The following is a 21,890-nucleotide window of genomic DNA, read 5'->3' on the forward strand; positions in this document are numbered from 1 at the left end:
TGCTTGTCCAGCCCCTTGGACCACCTAAGCCTGTGCCAGGATGGTTCTTAATGGAAAATAAATAGGATATTACAATTGTCTCATTATTACAGGGATGTTTACAGCTGTCCCAGCCTGTGGGGGAGGGATGGGAGAGCCAGCCAATTTGCAACTACTGAAAGGTCAGCATGGCGCATGCGGCTACCGTAACCCTTCGACTATATCGGGCATTGAATTGTCTACTTAGCCATCCCCAGTTCAGATTTAAGAACACTAAACTGAGGCATGCTTGTTGTTCTTTATTAATAGCAGTCATCATACTAAAAACAGGGCTTTTTGCATGATCTTCAAAGACATTCACTTTTGTTGCAGGGTCTTTGTGTTTGAGGTTTCTTTGGACTAGTTGTGAATTATTAATGTTATCTGGTTATAAAGCAATGGGATCTGGTGTTCTACTTCCCTGCTCTGCATGAAATCACAGAGCTGTTTTAAGGAGAGATGGGTTGGAGCAGAAAGGTTCCCAACATGGAGAGCCCAAAGAAAGAGGTAATGCTATCCAAACAGGCTAAAAGCCAATTAAAGCCCACCCAAGCCATTTCCCGAAACACCAGGCAAACCGCAGCCCCAGATCACTGAGTTTTGCCACTGCCCTCCCTGCTTTTGAGTCACGGCAAAGGCTGCTCCTCTTGGTCTGGGCAACTCTCCTTCCTGAAAATGCCCATGGCAGAGGCATCACAGATTATACCCTTTCTGTGTTGAAAATGAAAGATATTCATAACTATAAGCAGCTGTGGTCTTCCACCACAACAAACCTTGGCTTTCCTCTTTTATTCCTTTACAGAAGCATGACCACCCCTCTTCTCCCACTCTTCCTTCAAATGCCCCGCCATGAGTCTGGTGCAATGTCTGGGACATGCCAGTCTCACCCAAACCAGATAGCAGGTGGGTTTTGGGGAAGGTGGCTGCTCTCAGGAGGCATTTATTTATCTAGCAGCACCCTCAGACTTGTGGATCACCCAGCTCCCTGCTAAGGGCTTTGGGAAATGCCAGCAAATCCTTGAGTGCACGTTTAGAGATGGGTTTGAAGAGAAAAGGCTGGCTCAGGGGTATCACAGCCAACACCACCCCTCCTGAATTTCAAGCCTCCTTGTACAGCCTTAGGAGGGTTAGAGACCCCTGGAGAGCTCTACCCAGGCATGAAAAGATAAATCTTTCTCTCACTGTCCTGCCAGTGAATATGCTGGGGGAAATTTTCCATGGAAGACCTACCTAGCAGAGCCCAGGCTCATTGGTTTTGCACAGGTCTAGAGATATTTCACTTTATCAACATTTTACAGTAGCCTGTGGGAAAGGAAGAGCAGATTTTAGTTACTAGTTGAGCACAAAGAACCAAGGAACAGTCTCATGAGCTTGACAAGACAGCTTAGTGTGATGATAAAGAGAGCAGGACAAATGAGCATGTGTCCCGAGATTTATTGCTGAGAAACTTCTGCATCAACATGCAAGACAACCAGAAGTACTGACTGCTGCTCTGCATGCAGTGTGGCTGTATTTGATTGCAGCATCCAGAAGAAAACACATCTCCAACAAAACCATCAAGGTGAGATGAATTCTGCCCAGTCTCAGCCTAGGCACGATTAAATACCCACCAACAGCGCCTCAAAATACACAGCTGGGTTTGCTGAGTCTGGCCATGGGAGCCAGTCTCACTGGGGCAGAGTCTGAGAGCAGCCCCTGGCTGCGGCACAGGCAGGGATGGAGGATAGACATCCCAAGGGAGAGCAGCCACACCACAGCCGCCCGGATCGAGTGCTGGAGCCTGGAGTTTGGACTAGAGACCCACCCAGGTCCCCTCCACCAAGAGAGAAATAGACGGTTGTCAATCTCTCTGAGTTTCCACGTGGGTTTTCTCTAAAAATAAACAATTTGAAAAAAAAAATTTGAAAAAAAATGTCTTTCCTCTTGAGCAAGATGGGGAAGTTAATAGCAGAGCCAAATAAGACATCCAGTTACATAAAACTTCTGACTTTCTGAACACACACTCGGCCCAAATTAGGCAGAAAAGACAAAACTGCTGATTTTCTTTGCTTGGTTTAATTCTTTAAATTTTTTTTAATTTTTTTTTTTTTAGAGTAGGAATCCTGAAATATTTCCTTTCTGAAGCCCTGAGGCACTGTGTGAACTATGCACCGCAGGATTCCTCAAGACTGTTACTTGCAGTGGTGGGTACCTTGACTGCCCACCCTGGCAAAGTTGAGACCTTGTTTCCCAGCCACTGTCCTACCTCGTTCCCCAGTCTCTCTGATCACTGATTCCCCCAGTTTTGCTCCAAAACTGGGGAGCGGAATCCCTCTCACCCGCTGGGATCTCAGGTGGTAGAGGGGATTTGGGGGTGTCTGGTGGAAACCCGCCTGCCAGGCTGTCTGGGAAGCCATTCATTTCTCCAGCACAAGATCCATTGAGATGTTCTTGCTGAAAATTTTTTCAGGTTCATCAGATTGTTTTGTTGTTTTTTTTTTTTTTCCATGGGAAAAGCTTCCACTGGAAAATTTCTGATCAGTCCTAAATAACACGCTGAAACCAAACTGCACTAACACTGTGTCTGCTTGACCTGAAGGGAGAAGAGCAACCAGGGCATCCAGCCCCTGCCCTGTGACTTGCACCCCATGCTGTGAACTGCTTCTGGAAGTGATTTTGTTGGGTCATTTGGGGGATATCTTTATGTTGCTTCCACTTTGTTGTTTGGGGTTTTCCTTTCTCACTACCAATGACACTTCAGCAAATGCTTCCAGTTGAAACCAAGGCTTGTGTTGGACCAAAACGCTGTTTTGCATGTCAGAAATAGTCTCTTGTAGCCTGAAAAGGCAGCTGAAAAAAATATATGGAATAAACTCAAGGGGGCATCAACTGAGAAAGAGGTGCATGTGCAGCTGGGCAACAAATCAGCCTTAACAGTGACTCGTTAAAAGCCAATATTGATTATTTCATCTCAAAAGGAAAAAGAGCAGAGGGGCCTTGCTCTCCCGGTGCCACAAGTGGAAATCAACAGCTTTGACTCAGCCAAAATGAGGGGGTTTTCAGAGAGCTCACAGAGATCACAGGGCATCTCTGACCATACTTGGGGCACAGCCTTTGAGGGCTGCAGCCCAGGCAGGTGGTGTATCAGATGCTAGAGCATTCCTCATTTCAGCCAAGGGAGGGGTGGATCTCACACGAGGTGACCATCAGGAGGAGCTTACACCATTGCGCATTAAAGACCTCTCTACCAGGAGGTCTCTGTAATGCCACTTGGATGAGGTGCTTTTGGAGAGGCCACTCTGAGGCTGGAGCAAGGACCCAACTTGCTTCTTGTTCATTCCACTTCAGTTTGTTACCAGTATACCTCCTTTTAGGACCAGTTAGTCTAGAGGATGAAGGTTCATAAGGACTGGGCTCTCCACGGGTGGTATTGGCAGACGAGCTCTGAGCTCTGAGCTTCCAAACTTCACTTCCCGCAAACCTTTTTTCTCATTCCAGCATTAGAAGCGGCTGTTTATTGTAGGAAAACTGTGAAGTATTGCAAACATTGCTGTCTTGGGATGGCAGAAAATTAAACAAGTCCCACAGCACAGACTCAAACTGTAAACTGGCAAGTGCCACCTGAGATCAAAAAGTGGACCGCCACAACTGGCCAGTACAAGGAGGGTGGCTTGCTCAGTGTTTTAACAAGTGCTTTACACTTAGCTGCTGAAGGATCTGAACTTAGAGCCAGGGTTTCTTCAGCACAACCTCCAGAGACAGCTCTCTCCCCAGTAAGGTTTCCCATACAAGCTGAAAGCTGGCTTTGCAGAGGGCACAGTCTCTGTCTTGCAGATATAGTTGCTACTCTTGCGCAGACATCAGTAATTTGGGCTGTCATCTTACAAACTTAGGTACATGTGCAGTTTAGGTAAGTTTTTGAAGTATAGCAGACAATGTAAGTCTCTCAAGAATCCAGACCTTGGGGTTTTCTGTTTTATTTTTAAGATTTAATTTTAAAATATTTGCTTAATTAGGTCAAGAGTCATGCCAAGTGCTTTATAGTTTGGAAGAATTCTTTACAGGTGTGAGCACGCTCTGATTTGCCCTTCGTAACATGGCATTCATAAACTCACTTTGATCTGGCAAGAAGGACATCCTTCTCTAAGACTTGGCTTGTTGCACAGATCTGCATTACAATCATCATTCAGCTACTATGACCAAAACACTCTGAGCTGGGCTTGGTGGGAGGGTTTGGTGGGTTGCAGAAATGGGAGGCCAAGGACCCACTCCTAGATCCCAGCTGAGCCCCTCCATGAAATTGAAATAGCATAAGAGGCACCAAAACCCAATGGGGATCCTCCAGAATAAAGCTATTTGGAAACCTCTCCTTGCACTTTCTGTTTTGCAGTGTTAGAGAGAACCTCTGGTCATTAGCTAGGATGTGTCCTCAGTGCATCTACCACTGTTACCTTGCCCTAAGAGCTTGCAAGGTGATAGCCTCAGAAACATGAAGAGCTGCTGGAGGCTGGCCAAGTTTTCAGATGAAGATATCCAACTATGTAAGTATCTACAAGGTACCTTCACAAGCTTCCCAGAAACTTTGCTGACCATTTAGACTCCTAAAAGGAGCTGCTGGCTCCAGGGCTCATCTGAAAACCTGAGCTGAACGATGATCAAGAGGGAAGATGCCCATCTCAAGTTCACTTTAGCTCAAGTCTATACCACTGGGCAGATCCATGGTAATCAAGCCCATATCTGCCTGCAAGATGAGCAAAGAGCAGCATTTTGCAAGGGACAATCATTGCTCCACCGGCATCAATAATTTTAGTGCAGCTGCCAGTTTCAATGGCTTTAGGTCTCTGGTTTAATAACTTACAGCTCACTGTGTGCATCTCATGTTCTTGTTTATTCCTGGCTGAAATCAGTATTGAGTTGCTACAGAAATTGTTTACTTTGCTATTGTCAATAGTAACTAAAGGTCAAATAATCAGAACTGAGCCTGTGGATATAACTCAGTATCTGTTTATATTTTTGCTGATGAGTATTAATAAAAATATTTGTTTGGCCAAGGAGGCTCCACAGAGCAAACAAAGGTGGCCATGTAGTTGAAAAGTGGAGAAAAATAAGCCAAGCCTCCCCCAACCAGAAAACACAGGGACTGAGGCGGCTGTTACCGGTGGTCCTACATGGGACAAAGCCAGGGCTCTTGGAGAAACCCATGATTCCTTGCAAAAGCTGCTTTTCCTCCTCACTACCCAACAAGAGATGGATCCAATGCTGAGAGAAGCAACCTGTAGTGAAGGTGAGCCTCACACTGCCTTGGAGAGCTCTGGCAGGATCTGACCAGGAGGCACCATCCATGAAGATAGCATGAAGAGCAGCTGTAACGTCCATGCTGTGACCTGGAAGCTGTGCCCCATGGTAGCGCAGAGATGGCAGGTGCAGGGCAGGCAGCAGACTTTTGTTCAATCCACCCTTAAGCCTCACCTTCACAGCTGGTGAAGCACAAGTCAACTGGAAGAAACCTGGATATGTCTACTTTGCTGTCACCAGACCTTCCCACTTCAAGAGAGAAGCACCAGGCTGATGTGTTCATGCAATACACCTTGGGGCTCAGCTTGCACCCCTGGAAGCAAAATTTGGCTTGGCAGGGAAGCCTCAGGTGGCTTCATAAGTCACAGTCACCTTGTAAATCCATCTACACTGAACTAGATGCCACTGTGTATTTTCTACTACAGCTCCCAGCCCTGCAAGGTTGAGGCATCTATTGCAACAGGATCCCCACTACAGTCTCTCTTGTGACCCCCTCCAACGTCTGCTAGAGCATTTGGTGGGCAAATATTTACACCTTCAGAAAAATGTCTGTGCAGGGTGCATTGTAGCTTTTTAATGACAGACCTATGGAAGAAAAAGGAATACATTTGGGGGCTTTAAAAATAACTGTATCTGGCACAACAACAAATAATTTTGTGTGGCTTCCAAACTTTCGCTTTACAAGTGTTTTAGATATATGGCTTGAGCAAGGCTTTGGGTTTTTTTCTTTTGTTCTCTCGTCTCAGATTCTAGTTTCAGCAAAGGCACCATGCTTATGCACATGTAAATGCAACTCCAACAACAAATGTGCATTGAGCTTGTGTTGGAAATGTTGAAGATCACACAAAACTATCACTACTTAGAATGGCTCTAGGTATTTCAAGATTGTAAAAGTCATAGCTAGATAGGTACATAGCGAAAAGACAAACTAAACACACTGAGGAAAAAATTTCTGTGCAATTAGAGCAATTTAAACTCAGTGGTTTTCCAGTACCTCATTGATGAGGTTGTAATGATGAGCTTTGACTGCTCAGGCACAGTGGAGAGCTGGATCTCAGCTCTCTGGTTCAAGGTTTCCTAGCCTTGCAGAGCTGAACAGACACCCCAGTGTATCCTCTGAGCGTAAGATCTTTTAGAGAGGTATTTCTAATACTCTTGGGTTTGACCAGCAACCAGTACTCTTGGGTTTGACCTCTGCAGCAGGGCAGCAGGAAGCTTCTAGCTGCAACTGTTCACACCATCAGGACAGCAGCAGTCCAGTTCCTCCAGGACAGGACTAGCACTTTTACCCATCTCCCACCAACAAATACATGTCCTTCTCATTTACTACCCCTCTTCCTTGGGGAAGAAGTTGAGATAGGTGAGGGAAAAGCATCTATAGAGTCAAAAGAGGATTGCACTTAGAAGTTTGAGCCCTCTCACTCTACCTTGTCCCATCTCTGCCAGACCATGCCCCAAACACTCTGCACCAAAGCCTCTTACTTCCTTGTATGAGTTGGATTAGAAAAAAGAGAGGCTCTGATATTATGGAAAAGTCTTTGCGATGCTTGAGTAATGACTAAGAGCACCATATCATCAATAATTAAAGCCCACTTGCCTCTTTACAGTGAAGCGCTGAGATTGTTATGTTGAGTCTTCATTAGTATCAGCCATGAGCAAACCAGTATTTCTGAAACAAGGACCTGTGCAAAACTGGAATGAAACTTGAATCAAGTTGGGAAAAAAAAGAGCAGTGAGGTCTCGTTTTTAAGTCATCTGCTCAGTACCTCTTGTGAGTTCAAAGGGGGCAAAGCTGCAAGATACTTCAATAGCGTTACATGACTTATTATTCGTTAGCGTGGGGCTGTGAGTAATTCTGAAACCCTCACCTCTGAAGTGGAGCCAAATGGCAGCAAGTGAATCACCCAGAAGACTGAGACCCTTTTCTGCTGGCAAAATAAGCTGCGAACACATTGCAAATTGCATACGTTTTTTTGCTTATTCAGCATTTTGATGCAAGAGATTTTTATCTTGTCAATATTGCTTACCAATTCAGTTCATGAATGATTAGATTGTGAGATATCCTGTAGTTCTTTTACTCAGAAACCTAATAACACAAGTTTTCTGAAACAGAATGGGTTTTTACACTTTCACACAAGTTTGGGGTTTTTATTTTTCCATCCTTCAATCTCTGAACTCTGAACATCCTTCAATCTCTGAACTTCGTCATTAAATGCTTAGCTTGAATGAGGATGTAAAGCAGAAATCGCTCATGCACAATGCCTTGCTCATTACAACCGTCTTCACAAGGGAACGTCTCTTTGATTTCCTGTGTCAGAAGAACATGAAAATGGCTGTATTGGTGCAAACCCACTAAGCCCAGGATCCTGTCTTGAACTCTGGCCAAAAACTTGGGGAAGGGCATAAGCATACAAAAAACATGCAGGGAAGTTTCACCTGGGTGCTCTCACAGCTTCTGGCACTTTGCTGCTCAGGGATTTTATGAAAGAGGTAATTTTGGAAGCGATCAGTAACCTTGAATGGGTTCCTCATTCATGAACTTGTTCATCACCCTTTTAAACTCGCAAAAACTCCTCACATCCCCCAAATCATGCACCAGGGGACCCTGCAGGGGAAACATGTGCCCTGAGAGCAACACCCTCCTCTTGTCCAACCTGAACCTACCGCCAGCTAAAGTTAGTGCCATCTGATACACTCTAATTTCTTATAGCAGGAGAGGTCATGTACAACCAGACAGATCTGGCTTATACAGTCCCTCCTACAGAAGCCATTCCAGATCCTTCATCCTCCCCGAAGCTTTCTCAGCTCTGTTGTCTCCTTTCTGAGATAGGAAGACTAAAACTGCACCCAGCATCCAAGACACAGGAGCATGGTGGATTTGTGCTGCAGCATCATGATGCTCTCTTTTCCTTTCCTGGTAATTCCCTATGGTCTTTCGGCTTTTTTGATGCTCCTGAGCAACGGACTGGTGCTTTCATAGGACCATCCATCAAAATATTGGGATCTCATTCTGGAGTGCTCGTCATCAGCCAGAGCCTATCATCTCATACGTGGCATTTGGGTTATTTTCCCTTTGTGCATAACTTTGCACCTAGTTAGTGAATCTGCAGTTCTTCACCATTGTCCCTCAGCTTTACCATTCTGCAAAAGGGAGCATCATCAGCAAAATTCCTCTTTTCCAAGTTGCTAATAAATGTGTTGAAAAGCCTTGATTTTAGTAATGGGGGGTTTCCTATGCTGCAGCTTGTGCCAGTGCCTCTGGGGTTGTCGCCGTGCCCCTCTGACCAGAGTCCAGCCCCAAATACCAAACCTCTCTAGAAATACCTACATCCTCACTGACACCAGGGGCTCCTGGTGTACCTGCGCATGGCATGGTCTTTCCACACCTGGAGGTGGAAATGTGGATGGGGGAACCTCCAGCTGTCTTTTGAACATTGCCTAAGCCCTGAGGAATGAGCCTGGAGCTCTGAAAACCTGCAATGACAAGGAAATAATTTGGTTTGCCTTTTGACAGAGGCAGCGAGTCATGGTTTTACCCTAGTTAATGAGCTAAAATGCAAATAAGGTAAATATCCTCATTTGTGTAGGATTCCTTCTATTTTACATCAGGGGCAGTTTGGTCTCAGTTTCTCAGACCTGTTAAGACTAAAATAACTGAGGCAGCATCAGTCTGGGGAGATTAAGCCAGTATTTTATAGCTAGTGTGCTGAAGCGGATATGTCCTCGTATCCATCATTGAACAGACATTTATGGTAGCATCTCTGGGTTTAACCACTGTATTATTGTGCTTTTCTGGAAGCATGCCTGGTAAGATGCTGAAGTTCAGCAAATGGAAACTGAAATCCTAGTACTTTTTCATTTATTAGCCACTGCTCCATGTTCAAGGAAAGGCATTTTTGCAGAGAGTCTTTTTTTTTGAAAACCCAGAAAAAGCAAACGCAACACAGGAAAAACCTGTTCATCTTGAGCTCTGCTCAAAATTTTTGAGGTCCCAGGAGGTCCTGACATCTCCAGAGGCTTCATCATGGATTAACCTGCCTCTCCTGGCAGGATGGCTGCCAGCCACGTGTGCCAGCCCAGGAATCCCTCTTCCCTTTGGTGGGGCTCCCATCCATTTTGCGACATCCTCTTTTCCCAGCCATAAAGTCCTGCCCACAGTCCCACCTGCCCTGCTGTGGGGGCTTGGACAGCTGGAAGAAGAAGAAGGATTCAGCCTGGCTACCCCTACTTCAAAGGGCTGTTACAGAGATTTCTTAATTAACCTTATACCCCACTTAAAAGATGTAAAACAACGTGAAAGTGCCAAGGCTGTTCCCTGTTGAGGGACAGCTGGTTTGCATAAGATATTGGGTTTTTTTCATGTATGGACATATGGGTTGTGTTAACATTTTGGCACGTGGCAAGAAGTGGATGAATGTTTCTTTCTACTGCATCCTTCTACTGGCGCCAATGTTGAGGATCATTTCTATGGGTCTGCTGACTTGGATGGGGACTAGCCATAGGTTTAATAGGGCAAGTCAGAGACCTTGGGCCAGTGCGATGTCTACAGGATTTTTCTGAGGCCAAGTGGACTTGGCCTAAATTTTAAGACGTCAACACCATTACCTCTCAGACCAAGAGTCATCCTTTCATGGGAATTAGTGATTGCTCCTGTGACCTCTGTCAATCTCACAAGAGTCATAGAATCATAAAATCATTAAGGTTGGAAAAGACCCTTAAGATCATTGAGTCCAACCGTTAACATACCACTGCCAAGTCCACCACTAAACCATGTCCTTGAGCACCACATCTACCCGTCTTTTAAATACCTCCAGGAATGGGGACTCAACCACTTCCCTGGGCAGCCTGTTCCAATGCCTGACTACCCTTTCGGTGAAGAAGTAGTCCTAATATCCAACCTAAACTTCCCCTGGTGCTGCTTGAGGCTGTTTCCTCTCATCCTATCTCTTGTTACTTGGGAGAAGAGACCTACCCCCACCTCGCTACAGCCTTCTTTCAGGTAGTTGTAGAGAGCAATAAGGTCTCCCCTCAGCCTCCTTTTCTCCAGGCTAAACAACCCCAGCTCCCTCAACCACTCCTCAGAAGACTTGTTCTCTAGACCCTTCACCAGCTTTGTTGCCCTTCTTTGGACATGCTCCAGCACCTCAATGTCCTTCTTGTAGTGAGGGGCCCAAAACAACACAGTACTCAAGGTGCAGCCTCACCAGAGCTGAGTACAGGGGGATGATCACTTCTCTAGTCCTGCTGACCACACTATTCCTGATACAAGCCAGGATGCCATTGGCCTTGGCCACCTGGGCACACTGCTGGCTCATGTTCAGGCAGCTGTTGACCAGCACCCCCAGGTCCTTTTCTGCCATGCAGCTCTCCAGCCACTCCTCCCCCAGCCTGTAGTGTTGCATGGGGTTGTTGTGACGCAAGGGCAGGAGCCGGCACTTAGCCTTGTTGAATCTCATACAGTTGGCCCTGGGCCATCGATCCAGCCTGTCCTTCTGTAGGGCCTTCCTACCCTCCAGCAGATCGACACTTCCACCCAGCTTGGTGTCGTCTGCAGACTTACTGAGGGTGCACTCGATCCCCTCATCCAGATCATCAATAAAGATATCGAACAGGACTGGCCCCAACACTGAGCCCTGGGGAACACCACTCTTGACCAGCCACCAACTGGATTTGACTCCGTTAAACACCACTCTCTGGGCTCGGCCGTCCAGCCAGTTTTTAACCCAGCACAGAGTGCACTTATCCAAGCTGTAAGCAGCCACCTTCTCCAGGAGAATGCTGTGGGAGACAGTGTCAAAGGCCTTACTAAAGTCCAAGCAGACAACATCCACAGCCTTCCCCTCATCCACTAAGCGGTTCACCTTGTCATAGGAGACCAGGTTAGTGAAGCAGGACCTCCCTTTCATAAACCCATGCTGGCTGAGCCTGATCCCCCGGTTGTCCTGCACGTGCCGCATAATGGCACTCAAGATGATCTGTTCCATGACCTTCCCCGGCACTGAGGTCAGGCTGACAGGCCTGTAGCTCCCCGGATCCTCCTTCCAACCCTTCTTGTAGATGGGTGTCACATTTGATAACTTCCAGTTAGCTGGGACGTCCCCAGTTGACCAGGACTGCTGATAAATGATGGAAAGTGGCTTGGTGAGCTCCTCCGCCAGCTCCCTCAGTGTCCTCAGGTGGATCCCATCTGGCCCCATGGACTTGTGGGCATTCAGGTGGAGGAGCAGGTCGGTGACTGCTACCTCTTCGATAACTGGGGCTTCATTCTGCATCCTATCTCCATCTCCCAGCTCAGGGGCCTGAAAACCCCAAGGACGACCAGTCTGACTATTAAAAACTGAGGCAAAGAAAGCATTAAGTACCTCAGCCTTCTCCTCATCCTTTGTGGCAATGTTTCCCTCTGCATCCAACAAAGGAGGGAGATTCTCCTTGGCCCTCCTTTTGTCACTGATACATTCGTAAAAACATTTTTTGTTTTCTTTAACTGCAGTGGCCAGTTGAAGTTCTAGCTGGGCCTTTGCCTTTCTAATTTTCTCCCTGCATAACCTCACAACATCCTTGTAGTCCTCCTGAGTCGCCTGCCCCTTCTTCCAAAGGTGGTAAGCTCTCCTTTTTTTCCTGAGTTCCAGCCAAAGCTCTCTCTTCAGCCAGGCTGGTCTTCTCCCCCGCCTGCTTGACTTGTGGCACATGGGGACGGCCTGCTCCTGTGCCTTTAAGACTTCCTTCTTGAATAACATCCAGCCTTCCTGGACTCCTTTGCCCTTCAGGACTGCCTCCCAAGGGACTCTGTTAACCAGACTCCTAAACAATGCAAAGTCTGCCCTTCTCAAGTTCAAGGTAGCGGTCTTGCTGACCCCCTTCCTCACTTCTCCAAGAATCAAAAACTCTATCATGTTGTGGTCGCTGAGCCCAAGACAGCCTCCGACCACCACATCGCCCACCAGGCCCTCTCTGTTCATAAAGAGCAGGTCCAGCGGGGCACCCCCCTGGTTGGCTCACTTACCAGCTGCGTCAGAAAGTTATCTTCCACACACTCCAGGAACCTCCGAGACTGCTTTCTCTCTGCTGTGTTGTATTTCCAGCAGAGATCTGGTAAGTTGAAGTCTCCCACGAGAACAAGGGCTAGATATCGTGAGACTTCAGCCAGGCTCTTGTAGAATACGTCGTCTGTTTCCTCATCTTGGCTGGGTCGTCTATAACAGACTCCCACCAGGATATCTGTCTTATTAGCCTTCCCTTTGTTCTTTACCCATAAGCACTCAACCTTATCATTACCTTCATTGAGCTCTAGACAATCAAAACACTCTCTAACGTACAAGGCTACCCCACCACCTCTCCTTCCTTGCCTATCCCTTTTAAAGAGCTTGTAGCCATCCATTGCAGCACTCCAGTTGTGTGAGTCATCCCACCATGTTTCTGTGACGGCGACCACATCATAGTTTTGCTGCCTCGCAATGGCTTCCAGCTCCTCCTGCTTATTGCCCATGCTGTGTGCATTGGTGTAAATGCACTTCAGCTGGACTATTGATCTCTTCTCCAGCACAGGCATGCAACCTCTAGGCTCATCCCTAGCAATCCTGGTTTTATCCCCTTCCCTCTTCACATCTAGTTTAAAGCTCTCTCAATGAGGCCTGCTAGCTCCTGAGCCAGAATCCTTTTCCCCCTTTGCGACAGGTGAACGCCATCTGTCTCTAGCAAGCCTGATGCCATGGAAACTGCCCCATGATTAAAAACCCAAAATTCCACCACTGGCACCAGCCTCTGAGCCACGTGTTAATGAGATGGGTCTTCCTATTACTTTCTGTATTCCTCCTGGCTACTGAAGGGATGGAGGAAAACACTAACTGCGCTCCTGATCCTTCAAGTAATCACCCCACTTCTCTAAAATCCCTTTTGACCATCTTTGTACCTCTATCAGGTACCTCATCGCTGCCAACCTGAACAACCAATAGCGGATAATAATCGAACGATTTTACCAGCCTAGGGAGCTTCCTAGTAATGTCTCTTATCCTCGCCCCAGGGAGGCAGCAGACTTCCCTGTGGGATGGGTCTGGTCGGCATATCGGGCCCTCTGTTCCCCTCAGAATGAGATGAAGACGACAGTGAGCATTACTTAGTTGCCCAAAACCCCTCAGTCTTGTATGGTCCTGCTACTCACCAGCCATCAAGGTAAGGAAGTGACAAGATCCTGTATCCAAGATAGTTACAGCCTATTGCCATCATCTCCAGGCACCCATGAGCCTGCAGGCAAGCCAGATGGGAACATGAACAGTCAGCTGGTCAAGAACCAGCAATAACACTGATGGGCATATCTGGTGGCCAGGTGGAAATCAGTCCTGCAGACTCAGGAGCACAAAACAGTCTCTTGAGCACAAGCTGCACCCCAAGGACCACAGGGACAACACAAACTTGCAAATATTGAGTATGACCTGCAGCACTGCCACCATGAAAGGGAGGCAGAAGATCTTTGGCAAACAGCCGTAGAGGCAAACAAAGAGGGAAGGAAGGGTTAGAGACATGGCTTCCCTTTGTGGCATTACAGGAGATGCCAATTTTATGCAGACTGTCCTGAATGTCCCTTGAAGAACAGATGATTTTATCCACCCTTGATCCAAACAGACACAGAAGATGCCCCTTTTGTAGTAAGCAGATATCTGCATCTCCTTGGGAAGTCCGTCAAACCACATCCATGGGAACAGAAAAAGGTGGGCAGCACTCAGGAATGAGGACAAAATCCTCTCCAACCAAAGTCAGGCACCAAAACCAGGTAAAAAAAAACAACAAACAAACCAACATGAAGGTAGCAACATACTTCACTCCCAGCCTTTGGTGCCCCACCAAGCAGCCTCACCAGTGCCAGAAACAGAGACAGGAGAGGGTGAATGACCTATTGCAACCCACCAGTGCAAATCAGGAGGGTGGTGCTGAGATAGTGCTGGAGGAGCTTGGCAGAGCTAGCACCATCATAACCCATGTTCACACAGAAACCCTAGGCCAGCAGGTGCAGAAGGTGCCATCTCCAAGGACTTTGCCGCAGGTTTGGACAGACAGATAGGCACCAGAGAGGACTTGCTTGTACTTAAAAAAAAAAAAAACAGCCTGTGGTGAGCCTCTATGGCAGGTCCTGGAGGTACCGGCCCTACAGCACTCTTCAAAGACAAATGCACCAATGCTCCAAGGTGCAGCCACACCAGAAGTTTCCAGAAGAGCTCCAAAGCCACATGGTCATAAACTGCTCCAGGGTGGGAGGACACCTTCACCAGCTGCTTGAGCAAGAAAACCCAAAGCTCAGGTCTCACACTTCATCCAAAGTTTGGAGAAGAGGCAGTAGCAGGATCTCTCAAGTCCTCTGCGATGCAGTAGCCAAGACTGGGTCAGAAATTGATGATACATCATGCATGAGAACAGCACAAAGTCTTTGGAGAGGGCAGAGGAGTGAGCTCAGCAGAGAAAGGCACTCCTCAGCATGGAGGACCATGCGGCAGAGCATTCTGATTCAACAAGGGAAGGGAGGACCTGCAACCATAGACATGGCTTTGTTGTCTTCAGTCCACCCAGTAAGCAGGAGGAGAGGGGCTGACTGCAGCCATTACTGATAGAGCAAGGGAAAAGACTCCAGCTTTGCCTGGCTGTGCACAAGGATGCCCCGGTGAGATCACCCTTGAGGAATCTCTTTGGCAAGACTTCCTTGTTCTTTAAGCGTGACGGACAGAGGCTGCTATGAGCTTTTGTAATACAAAGCCTAAACAACATTTCAATCTTTATGCTATTTAGCATGGCCTTTATTGCATAATAAACTAGACACAGGCATAATGCCTGACCAACATATGTCAATGAGGTAGGGAAATGTAGAAAAGTTTCTGGCACAGATACTCAGCTGCATTGACATAAAACTAGTGACTCCTGTTGAGCCCTGACAAGTCACGCAGAGCGGTGCTTCAGCGCCTACGTGCAACCGCTTGTTTTTTATTCTTTCAACAAAATTTTATTTGCACAAAATGAAAACAGAATTGGATCCACAACATTTGAATATCAATGACAGGCATTCAGACATTACCTCCATGCAAAGAAGCCTTCCTTAATGCTTGTTTTAATGGCAAGGATCCCCCTGGCAGGTAGATGTTCCTTCCACCGCAGCTCAGAGGAAGGCACTCATTTAGAAATGAATAGATTTGCTTCTATTGTGCCATTATCCCACCATTATATTCTTGCATTTCATCGGCTGAGGGCTCTGCATCACACCTTGGGTTGCCTGCAGTGCTTTGCAGGTTGTGGTTTGTTCTGTTCCTGCACTACCAGGGCTGAAAAGAGCAGAATGTCCCCATAGCTGCATCTTTCTCTCTGTGAAAACTATTTCTTTAATCAGACTCATTATCAACATTGAGGTCATGATGCAGGTGTGTTTGAGAAACTATTTTGTGTGATCGGGGGTGGGGAAAAGAAAAATCAGGGCTTGCTAGATCAGCAAGCTGTGACCTTGCCTCCAAGGTGAGCAGGCCACAGAAAGAAATTAGGTCTATTGCACAGCTTTAAGCAGAAGACTGCTCCTTTTAGGCAAGAAAAGTGACTATGTAAAACTAAAACAATGAGTAATGGCAACTAAACTTAAGCTTTTTGAGTTCCCAGGCTTCATAAAATACATATGCAAGGTTAACAGTTTGTGAGAACAAAGAAATGTTTTACATCAGCTGTTACTTGTCGTGGAGGATTTTCAGTAGCAATTATTAGTACACACCTTCAGGTCAGCAGACTCAGGTCCAGTTTCCCCAGAAGCCTGAGGAGACTGGTGGAGGTCTCCACCCGGCTGATGGCTGCCTCCTGGCTTCCCCTCTGGCACTGCAGAAGCTGATGCCATTTTGTAGCCTGACACCATCAGCAGTGGGGTTTTTTTTATAATTTAGAGATGGATCTTACAGATTGGACCTCTCACTGGTTTACTCTGCAGTCCGTATATCCAATGTCAATACTTGTTTTCTTCCCCTGGGTTTTCTTTAGCTGATGCTAAACAGGGCTCTGACTCATTAAACCAAGAACCCCCTTGGCTTATGGTCATGTAGTCTTCCTGACAGGGATTTTTGGCTTCCCTGTATTCCCTTTAGATGTGGTATCTGTGCTTTGAGACATGCAAAGGATCAGGACAGGCACCATTGTGCTGGTGTGGACAGTGCCCACACTCAGTTTCTATTAGGCCTTTTTTAATGAAAAGAAATTCTTTTTGGATGTTTCCAGAGTAGAAACCAGACCTATCTCTGCTGAAAACAGGATAATATTCAACACTTCACCAACTCAGATAAGCAATGTGAAAAAAAAAAATTAATGGATATTTTGAAATGGACCATTGAAACAGGCAAATGAACCACTTCCAACAGTGAAGGGAATAGGATAGTCTTCTCTCCGTAGACAAAACCAGACCATCCACCTTTACACCAAACAGCAGAAGAAATGTAACATAGGTAAAACAGCAGTGGTGTCTTGCTGTTGGTATATGCAGCAAGAAGAGGGCAAAAATGACAGAGAAGATGGGAACTCATCATGGCTCTTGCTGGCTGGTCTATTGCACCTTGCTCTGCAACAATGGAGAAGTATAAAGCAGGAGGTTGGTCATCTCATGACATAATTTATCTGTATCCATAGCGATCACACCAGTCAAAGCCACACATATACCTTTGACCTGACCCATTAGTAGATTTGCTGAGAGATGGTGAAGGTTGGCAACCCCCAGGTCACATGATTAAGACAACCCTGATTTGTGCCATAAATCTCTTTCCCTGGGTGCAACTGGGCCTTTCCCTTGGAAAACAAAAGTGCCCTTCCTTTTAGCAATGGCATCTCCAGTTGTAGCTTAAATTCAGTTTTGCAGGCAAAGTCTCAACGCTTCCAACAAGACAAATTACCTAGGCACAGACTTCCAGGATCTTCTTCCACCCTGAGCTGGAACAGAAAGCTCATACAGATCCACCAACAAGATTCATCCTTTCATCCCTGTGCTTTTTCTTCTCTCCTGTCACCAAAATGACACGTTTTCCTGTGGTTTCTAGAGCAGGTGAAATGTGAGATGATGTATATGGGCCTGGACATGTGCCCACATGCCTGATGCAGTGAGCTTTACTGCAGCCAGCAGGGCTGATGTTAACTTTGATGACACATTTCCAGCTGTTGGTCTGTTTTATTCTTCTATCAAACAGTAACTTTTAATAAAAATCTGAGCCTTTTTTCTCTTTTATAGAATCTGTGAATGCCTCATATGGTCAAGAAACTGAGATTCTTCATAACCATAAACACTATATATAATTTTTGCTTGTTATAACTCTGTCCAGATGCTGGTACTCTGTGTGCCCATGGAAATTAGGCACTCTCCTCTTTCCAGCCTCTCCAAGAACGTCAGCACTCTGACTCACAATGAAGAAAAAAAAAGGAACGCTAAGCAACTGCATACAGCTCATAGTATTTTATTTGTCCTGGATCTAGTGAAAGGGAAACAGAGCTTTGATTCTGAAAACAATAGCGGTCTAATAATGATGCTGAAGTGTTATTTTTCCTTGAACAACATTGAGATTTTTCTGCTCCTCCTCCTCCTTTCAGCAAGCAGTAGTCTCTGCATTTGGTCCAAGCAACAGTCGTCTCGTGTGGGAGGAGCCCCGAAAGCCAAACAAGTGAAGGTAGAAATAAAGGCCAAAGATAAAGGCTTCTTTGGAAACAAAAGAAGTCTTCCTCTAGATTTCAGCTTTCAATAGTTTGCAAGAGCTAAAACCACAAGAGGCAGGCTGGTTTCAGCAAGGGCATGTTCACAAATAGCCCAAACACATACATCCCTGAAAGTATAGATATTCCCATCAGCACCTCTCTGATACTGTCAGGAAGCAGTCCACACACTGGGCATGGCACAGGGACAAAACCATGGGCCTGAAAAAATCGTATCAGTCTAACTGCCTTGGATGCATCCTTGGATGTCAAGCTGTGGCTCCCAAGTTTGACGAGGCCCTAGGAGAGCTCATACGCAACTGTTGCTTGCGTGTTTGGGGTGTTTTGGTTTATTTTTAACCTCTTGGGCAGGAAAGAGGCAGTATCTGGAGTCCAGCCAAGCACATGTACATGACTCCTTCAAACCAGCTTAGAACTTGAGAAGGAAAACTCATGAACACCAGTTCTCCATTCAGGGACCCCCAAAGAAAGCAGAGGGATCAGAGGCTGGTCAGAGGTAAGTGAAGCATGTGTAAGGATATGCTTAAGCAGGATATGCTGAAAAGAGAAAGAGAGAAAAGCAGACAAGTCCAGCAGCAGTCGTCAACTGCAACTCATGAAGCACGGCAGCTAACATTGTGTCTGTTAGGCAGAGTGAAGGGAGCAATCAAAAGGGGTTTCCAAGAACCACAAATCAGAAGACAAGCAAGACTTAGCCAGTTTCAAAACACGGTGTCTTTCTCCACAACACGATTGGCTGAAACACCACCTAGACAGGCAGAAACCACAATTATCTGGAAATGTTTGAAATCGTACTTGTGATAAACGGTAAATTTGAGAGAGACTGAGTTTCTGTGCAGCTAACCACATTTAGCGTGGCTGGCAAACACCAAAGCTCAGGCATGCACAAATGAGATGCCAGCCCGAGAGCTTATCACAGCTGGTGCACGGGGCATTGCTGAAACAGTACAGAGAGATTTGCATGACTATAACCAGAAGCCTACCCTGTCCACAGGGTGAAAAAGATTTCACCTCCTCAGCTGCAGGCAGCACTTGGGGAGCACGGGCTCCATGCCAAGAAAGGGAAATTCTCCTTTGCTTCCAAGAAAAGTCAAGCAACCAAATGCATATGCATCTCATGGATGTCTTTTTGCTGGTAGGTCTGGAGTTAGTAAGTGGTGGCATAATGAAATGCGTATCTTTGCATTAGGTGAGTCCTGTATTGATTCTGTGGAGCAGAAATGGAGGTGCCAGAAAGATTGCTGAAGATAATCTTCTACCAAACTGCTTAGAGCCTGGAGCACCCAACCCACAAGTTGATGAGAGGGAGCTGGGATTTTTGGGTATGGCCACAGGGAGCCTGGGGAGGTCTGAGCATAGCCCTTGACCATGGCACGGGCAGGAACGGAGAAGTGGCACCCAGAGAGGGGAGCAGGTCCTCAGGGAGGTGAGGAGGAGCCTCACTCCCCTTCCATGAACTTTGCTGCATGCACTGACAAACTAAAAAGCTAAAAATTTTGATTTTTGTTTTACAGCACAATGCTTTGAAACAAAGCAGGAGTAATGCCCTTATGTTTCAGGAAAGCAGTACTGTTGACCTGGAAATCACTTTGCTAAGCTTTTCTCAACAGCAGAGGGTATTTTCTCAGATTTAGATTTTCCACAGTTTCTATGGTCTTTTATACCCACATCATTCATATAAATATTCTGCCCTGTTTTTCTCAAGTCTTCCATATCTTCCTCAGAGAGATCTAGACAAATTAGGGAGCTGGGCAATCACCAACCATATGAAGTTTAATAAGGGCAAGTGCCAGATTTTGCACCTGGGACATGGCAGCCCTGGATGCACGTACAGACTGGGGAACGAGAAGCTGGAGAGCAGCCCCGCAGAGAGGGATCTGGGGGTTCTGGTTGACAGCAAGTCGAACATGAACCAACAGTGTGCCCTGGCAGCCAAGAGGGCCAACCGTATCCTGGGGTGCATCAAGCACCGTATTGCCAGCCTGTCGAGGGAGGTGATTGTTCTGCTCTACTCCGCACTGGTGCGGCCTCATCTTGAGTACGGTGTGCAGTTTTGGGTGCCAGAGCACAAAAAGGATACAAAGCTACTAGAGAGTGTCCAGAGGAGAGCCACCAAGATGGTGAAGGGTTTAGAGGAGAAGCCATATGAGGAGTGGCTGAAGTCACTTGGTCTGTTCAGCCTGGAGAAGAGGAGACTAACGGGAGACCTCATCGCAGTCTACAGCTTCCTCACAAGGGGAAGAGGAGGGGCAGGCGCTGATCTCTTCTCCCTGGCAACCAATGATAGAACTTGAGGGAACGGCAGGAAGATATGCCAGGGGAGGTTTAAGTTGGACATTAGGAAAAGGTTCTTCACCCAGAGGGTGGTGGAGCACTGGAACAGGCTCACCAGGGAGGTAGTCATGGCACCAAGCCTGAAAATATTTAAGAAGCATTTGCACAATGCCCTCAGACATATGGTGTGAATTTTGGGGTTGTCCTATGCAGGGACAGGAGCTGGACTCAATGATCCTTGTGGGTCCCTTCCAACTCAGGACATTCTATGATTCTATATGTTCATTCTCGAGCATGCTTACGATGAGAAACCTGACATTAAAAGTGAACTTGAAGACCTCCACCTGTGCATGCTCTCACTGGTTGGATATTCAACACCTGCTGTAAAAGAGAGCCTCCTCTCTAGGGCCTATGTACGTGGAAGGACAGTGCACACTGGTGTGCTAAGGGAGCAATGTGAGGCCTAGCATAAGTACATACGTTTTGTTGCTTGACATAACAGTACCTAGACTAACTTCTTCACAGCTACTCAAAAATTACATGCACGGGTATTCAGACAACATAAGCAATACACCACTGTTGTCTCCTTCCACCAGGTAGGGACCTAAATTCTGTAATTACAGTGCCCTTTTGCTTCATGCAAAGGTCATGATGGACTGTAAGTCACATCTATTGTATCAGTAGGTTGTCACCTCTGAGTCACTGTAGAGTCTAGACTAGAACCAGTCTTAATGCGAGACACAACCTCCATGGAAAAACATGTACTAGAAAAGTAGGATGCCAGGTTGGGAAGCTGGAAGTTCACCAACAAAATCTGAAGCCCATATGATTCTCCCCAACAGATGAGTGTGCTTTTCCTCTACTAGTACTGCCTGAGTTCAAGGCAAGGGTGGGCTTTTCTTTCCTGTAGAGAGTGACTTCCTTGGGAGAAACAGATGTTGTGTGGTCTTTACTCCAGACATCCCAAACCATGAGCTTCTGATCCTTCATTACAGGTGTAACTTACATTGGCACAAATTCCTAGTGCAGGTATGCTACTAATTCATCAGCTCCAGCAAAATTCCCAAGCATCAGTACTCTGCTGTTAGGGAATTTTGGATCAGAGAGTTCAAATCTAGAAATTAAATGAATGTTGAAAAAAAAAAAAAAATCTCTGTGGATACAATACAGGCTAGCGCACAAGGGGAGTTTGGCACTGCCACAGAGTTACTCAGCTTTTAGCATGTGCATTCGTTTGTCAAGCTGTGTCTGCTAATGGAAACTTGTAGCTCCATCCCTTACTTTCAGGCCCCAAACTTCCAAATATGTGATAACACAGATATTTGAAAAAGCAGTACTTGTGGTTTGCTTTTTCCTCTCTTTCCTTTTCTTGTTTTTAAACAAGAATTCTCTAAATAAATAAGGTGTGTTGATCTTTGAGAACCACCACCTTTCCAAAAGGAAAAAAAAAGGTTGATGGGCAGGAAAGCACCCAATGCTTTTTCTCTGTGACCTCTACCTGAGACCTGCAGACAAGCCCCTCCTCTTGGTCCCAAGCTCTTCAGTCCTCTCACGTCTGGTCACAAGATCAGCTTGCAGAGTCAATGCCCACATCTCTGAAGCAAATTTAGACGGCTGAAAGA

General features: G+C 46.3%; 1 protein-coding gene across 2 annotated transcripts in view; it reads right to left on the reverse strand.

The window, feature by feature from the left end:
• Positions 1–1,356: 1,356 nt before the first annotated feature.
• Positions 1,357–21,890, reverse strand: part of PTEN (phosphatase and tensin homolog) — a 104,133-nt gene continuing 83,599 nt past the window's right edge. The window contains exon 9 of one of the 2 annotated variants that reach the window (XM_087768086.1): positions 1,357–2,847. In XM_087768086.1, the coding sequence (XP_087624212.1) occupies positions 2,682–2,847 (166 nt within the window). In that variant the 3' untranslated portion in view covers positions 1,357–2,681. Of the gene's footprint in view, positions 2,848–6,878; positions 6,985–21,890 lie in introns of those variants that run through there. The other variant, XM_087768087.1, reaches the window with a different exon arrangement.

This window comes from Nipponia nippon, unplaced genomic scaffold (genome assembly GCF_047370975.1).
Source record: "Nipponia nippon isolate SJK-2023a ecotype South Korea unplaced genomic scaffold, ASM4737097v1 scaffold_3, whole genome shotgun sequence".
NCBI classification, from domain to species: domain Eukaryota; kingdom Metazoa; phylum Chordata; class Aves; order Pelecaniformes; family Threskiornithidae; genus Nipponia; species Nipponia nippon.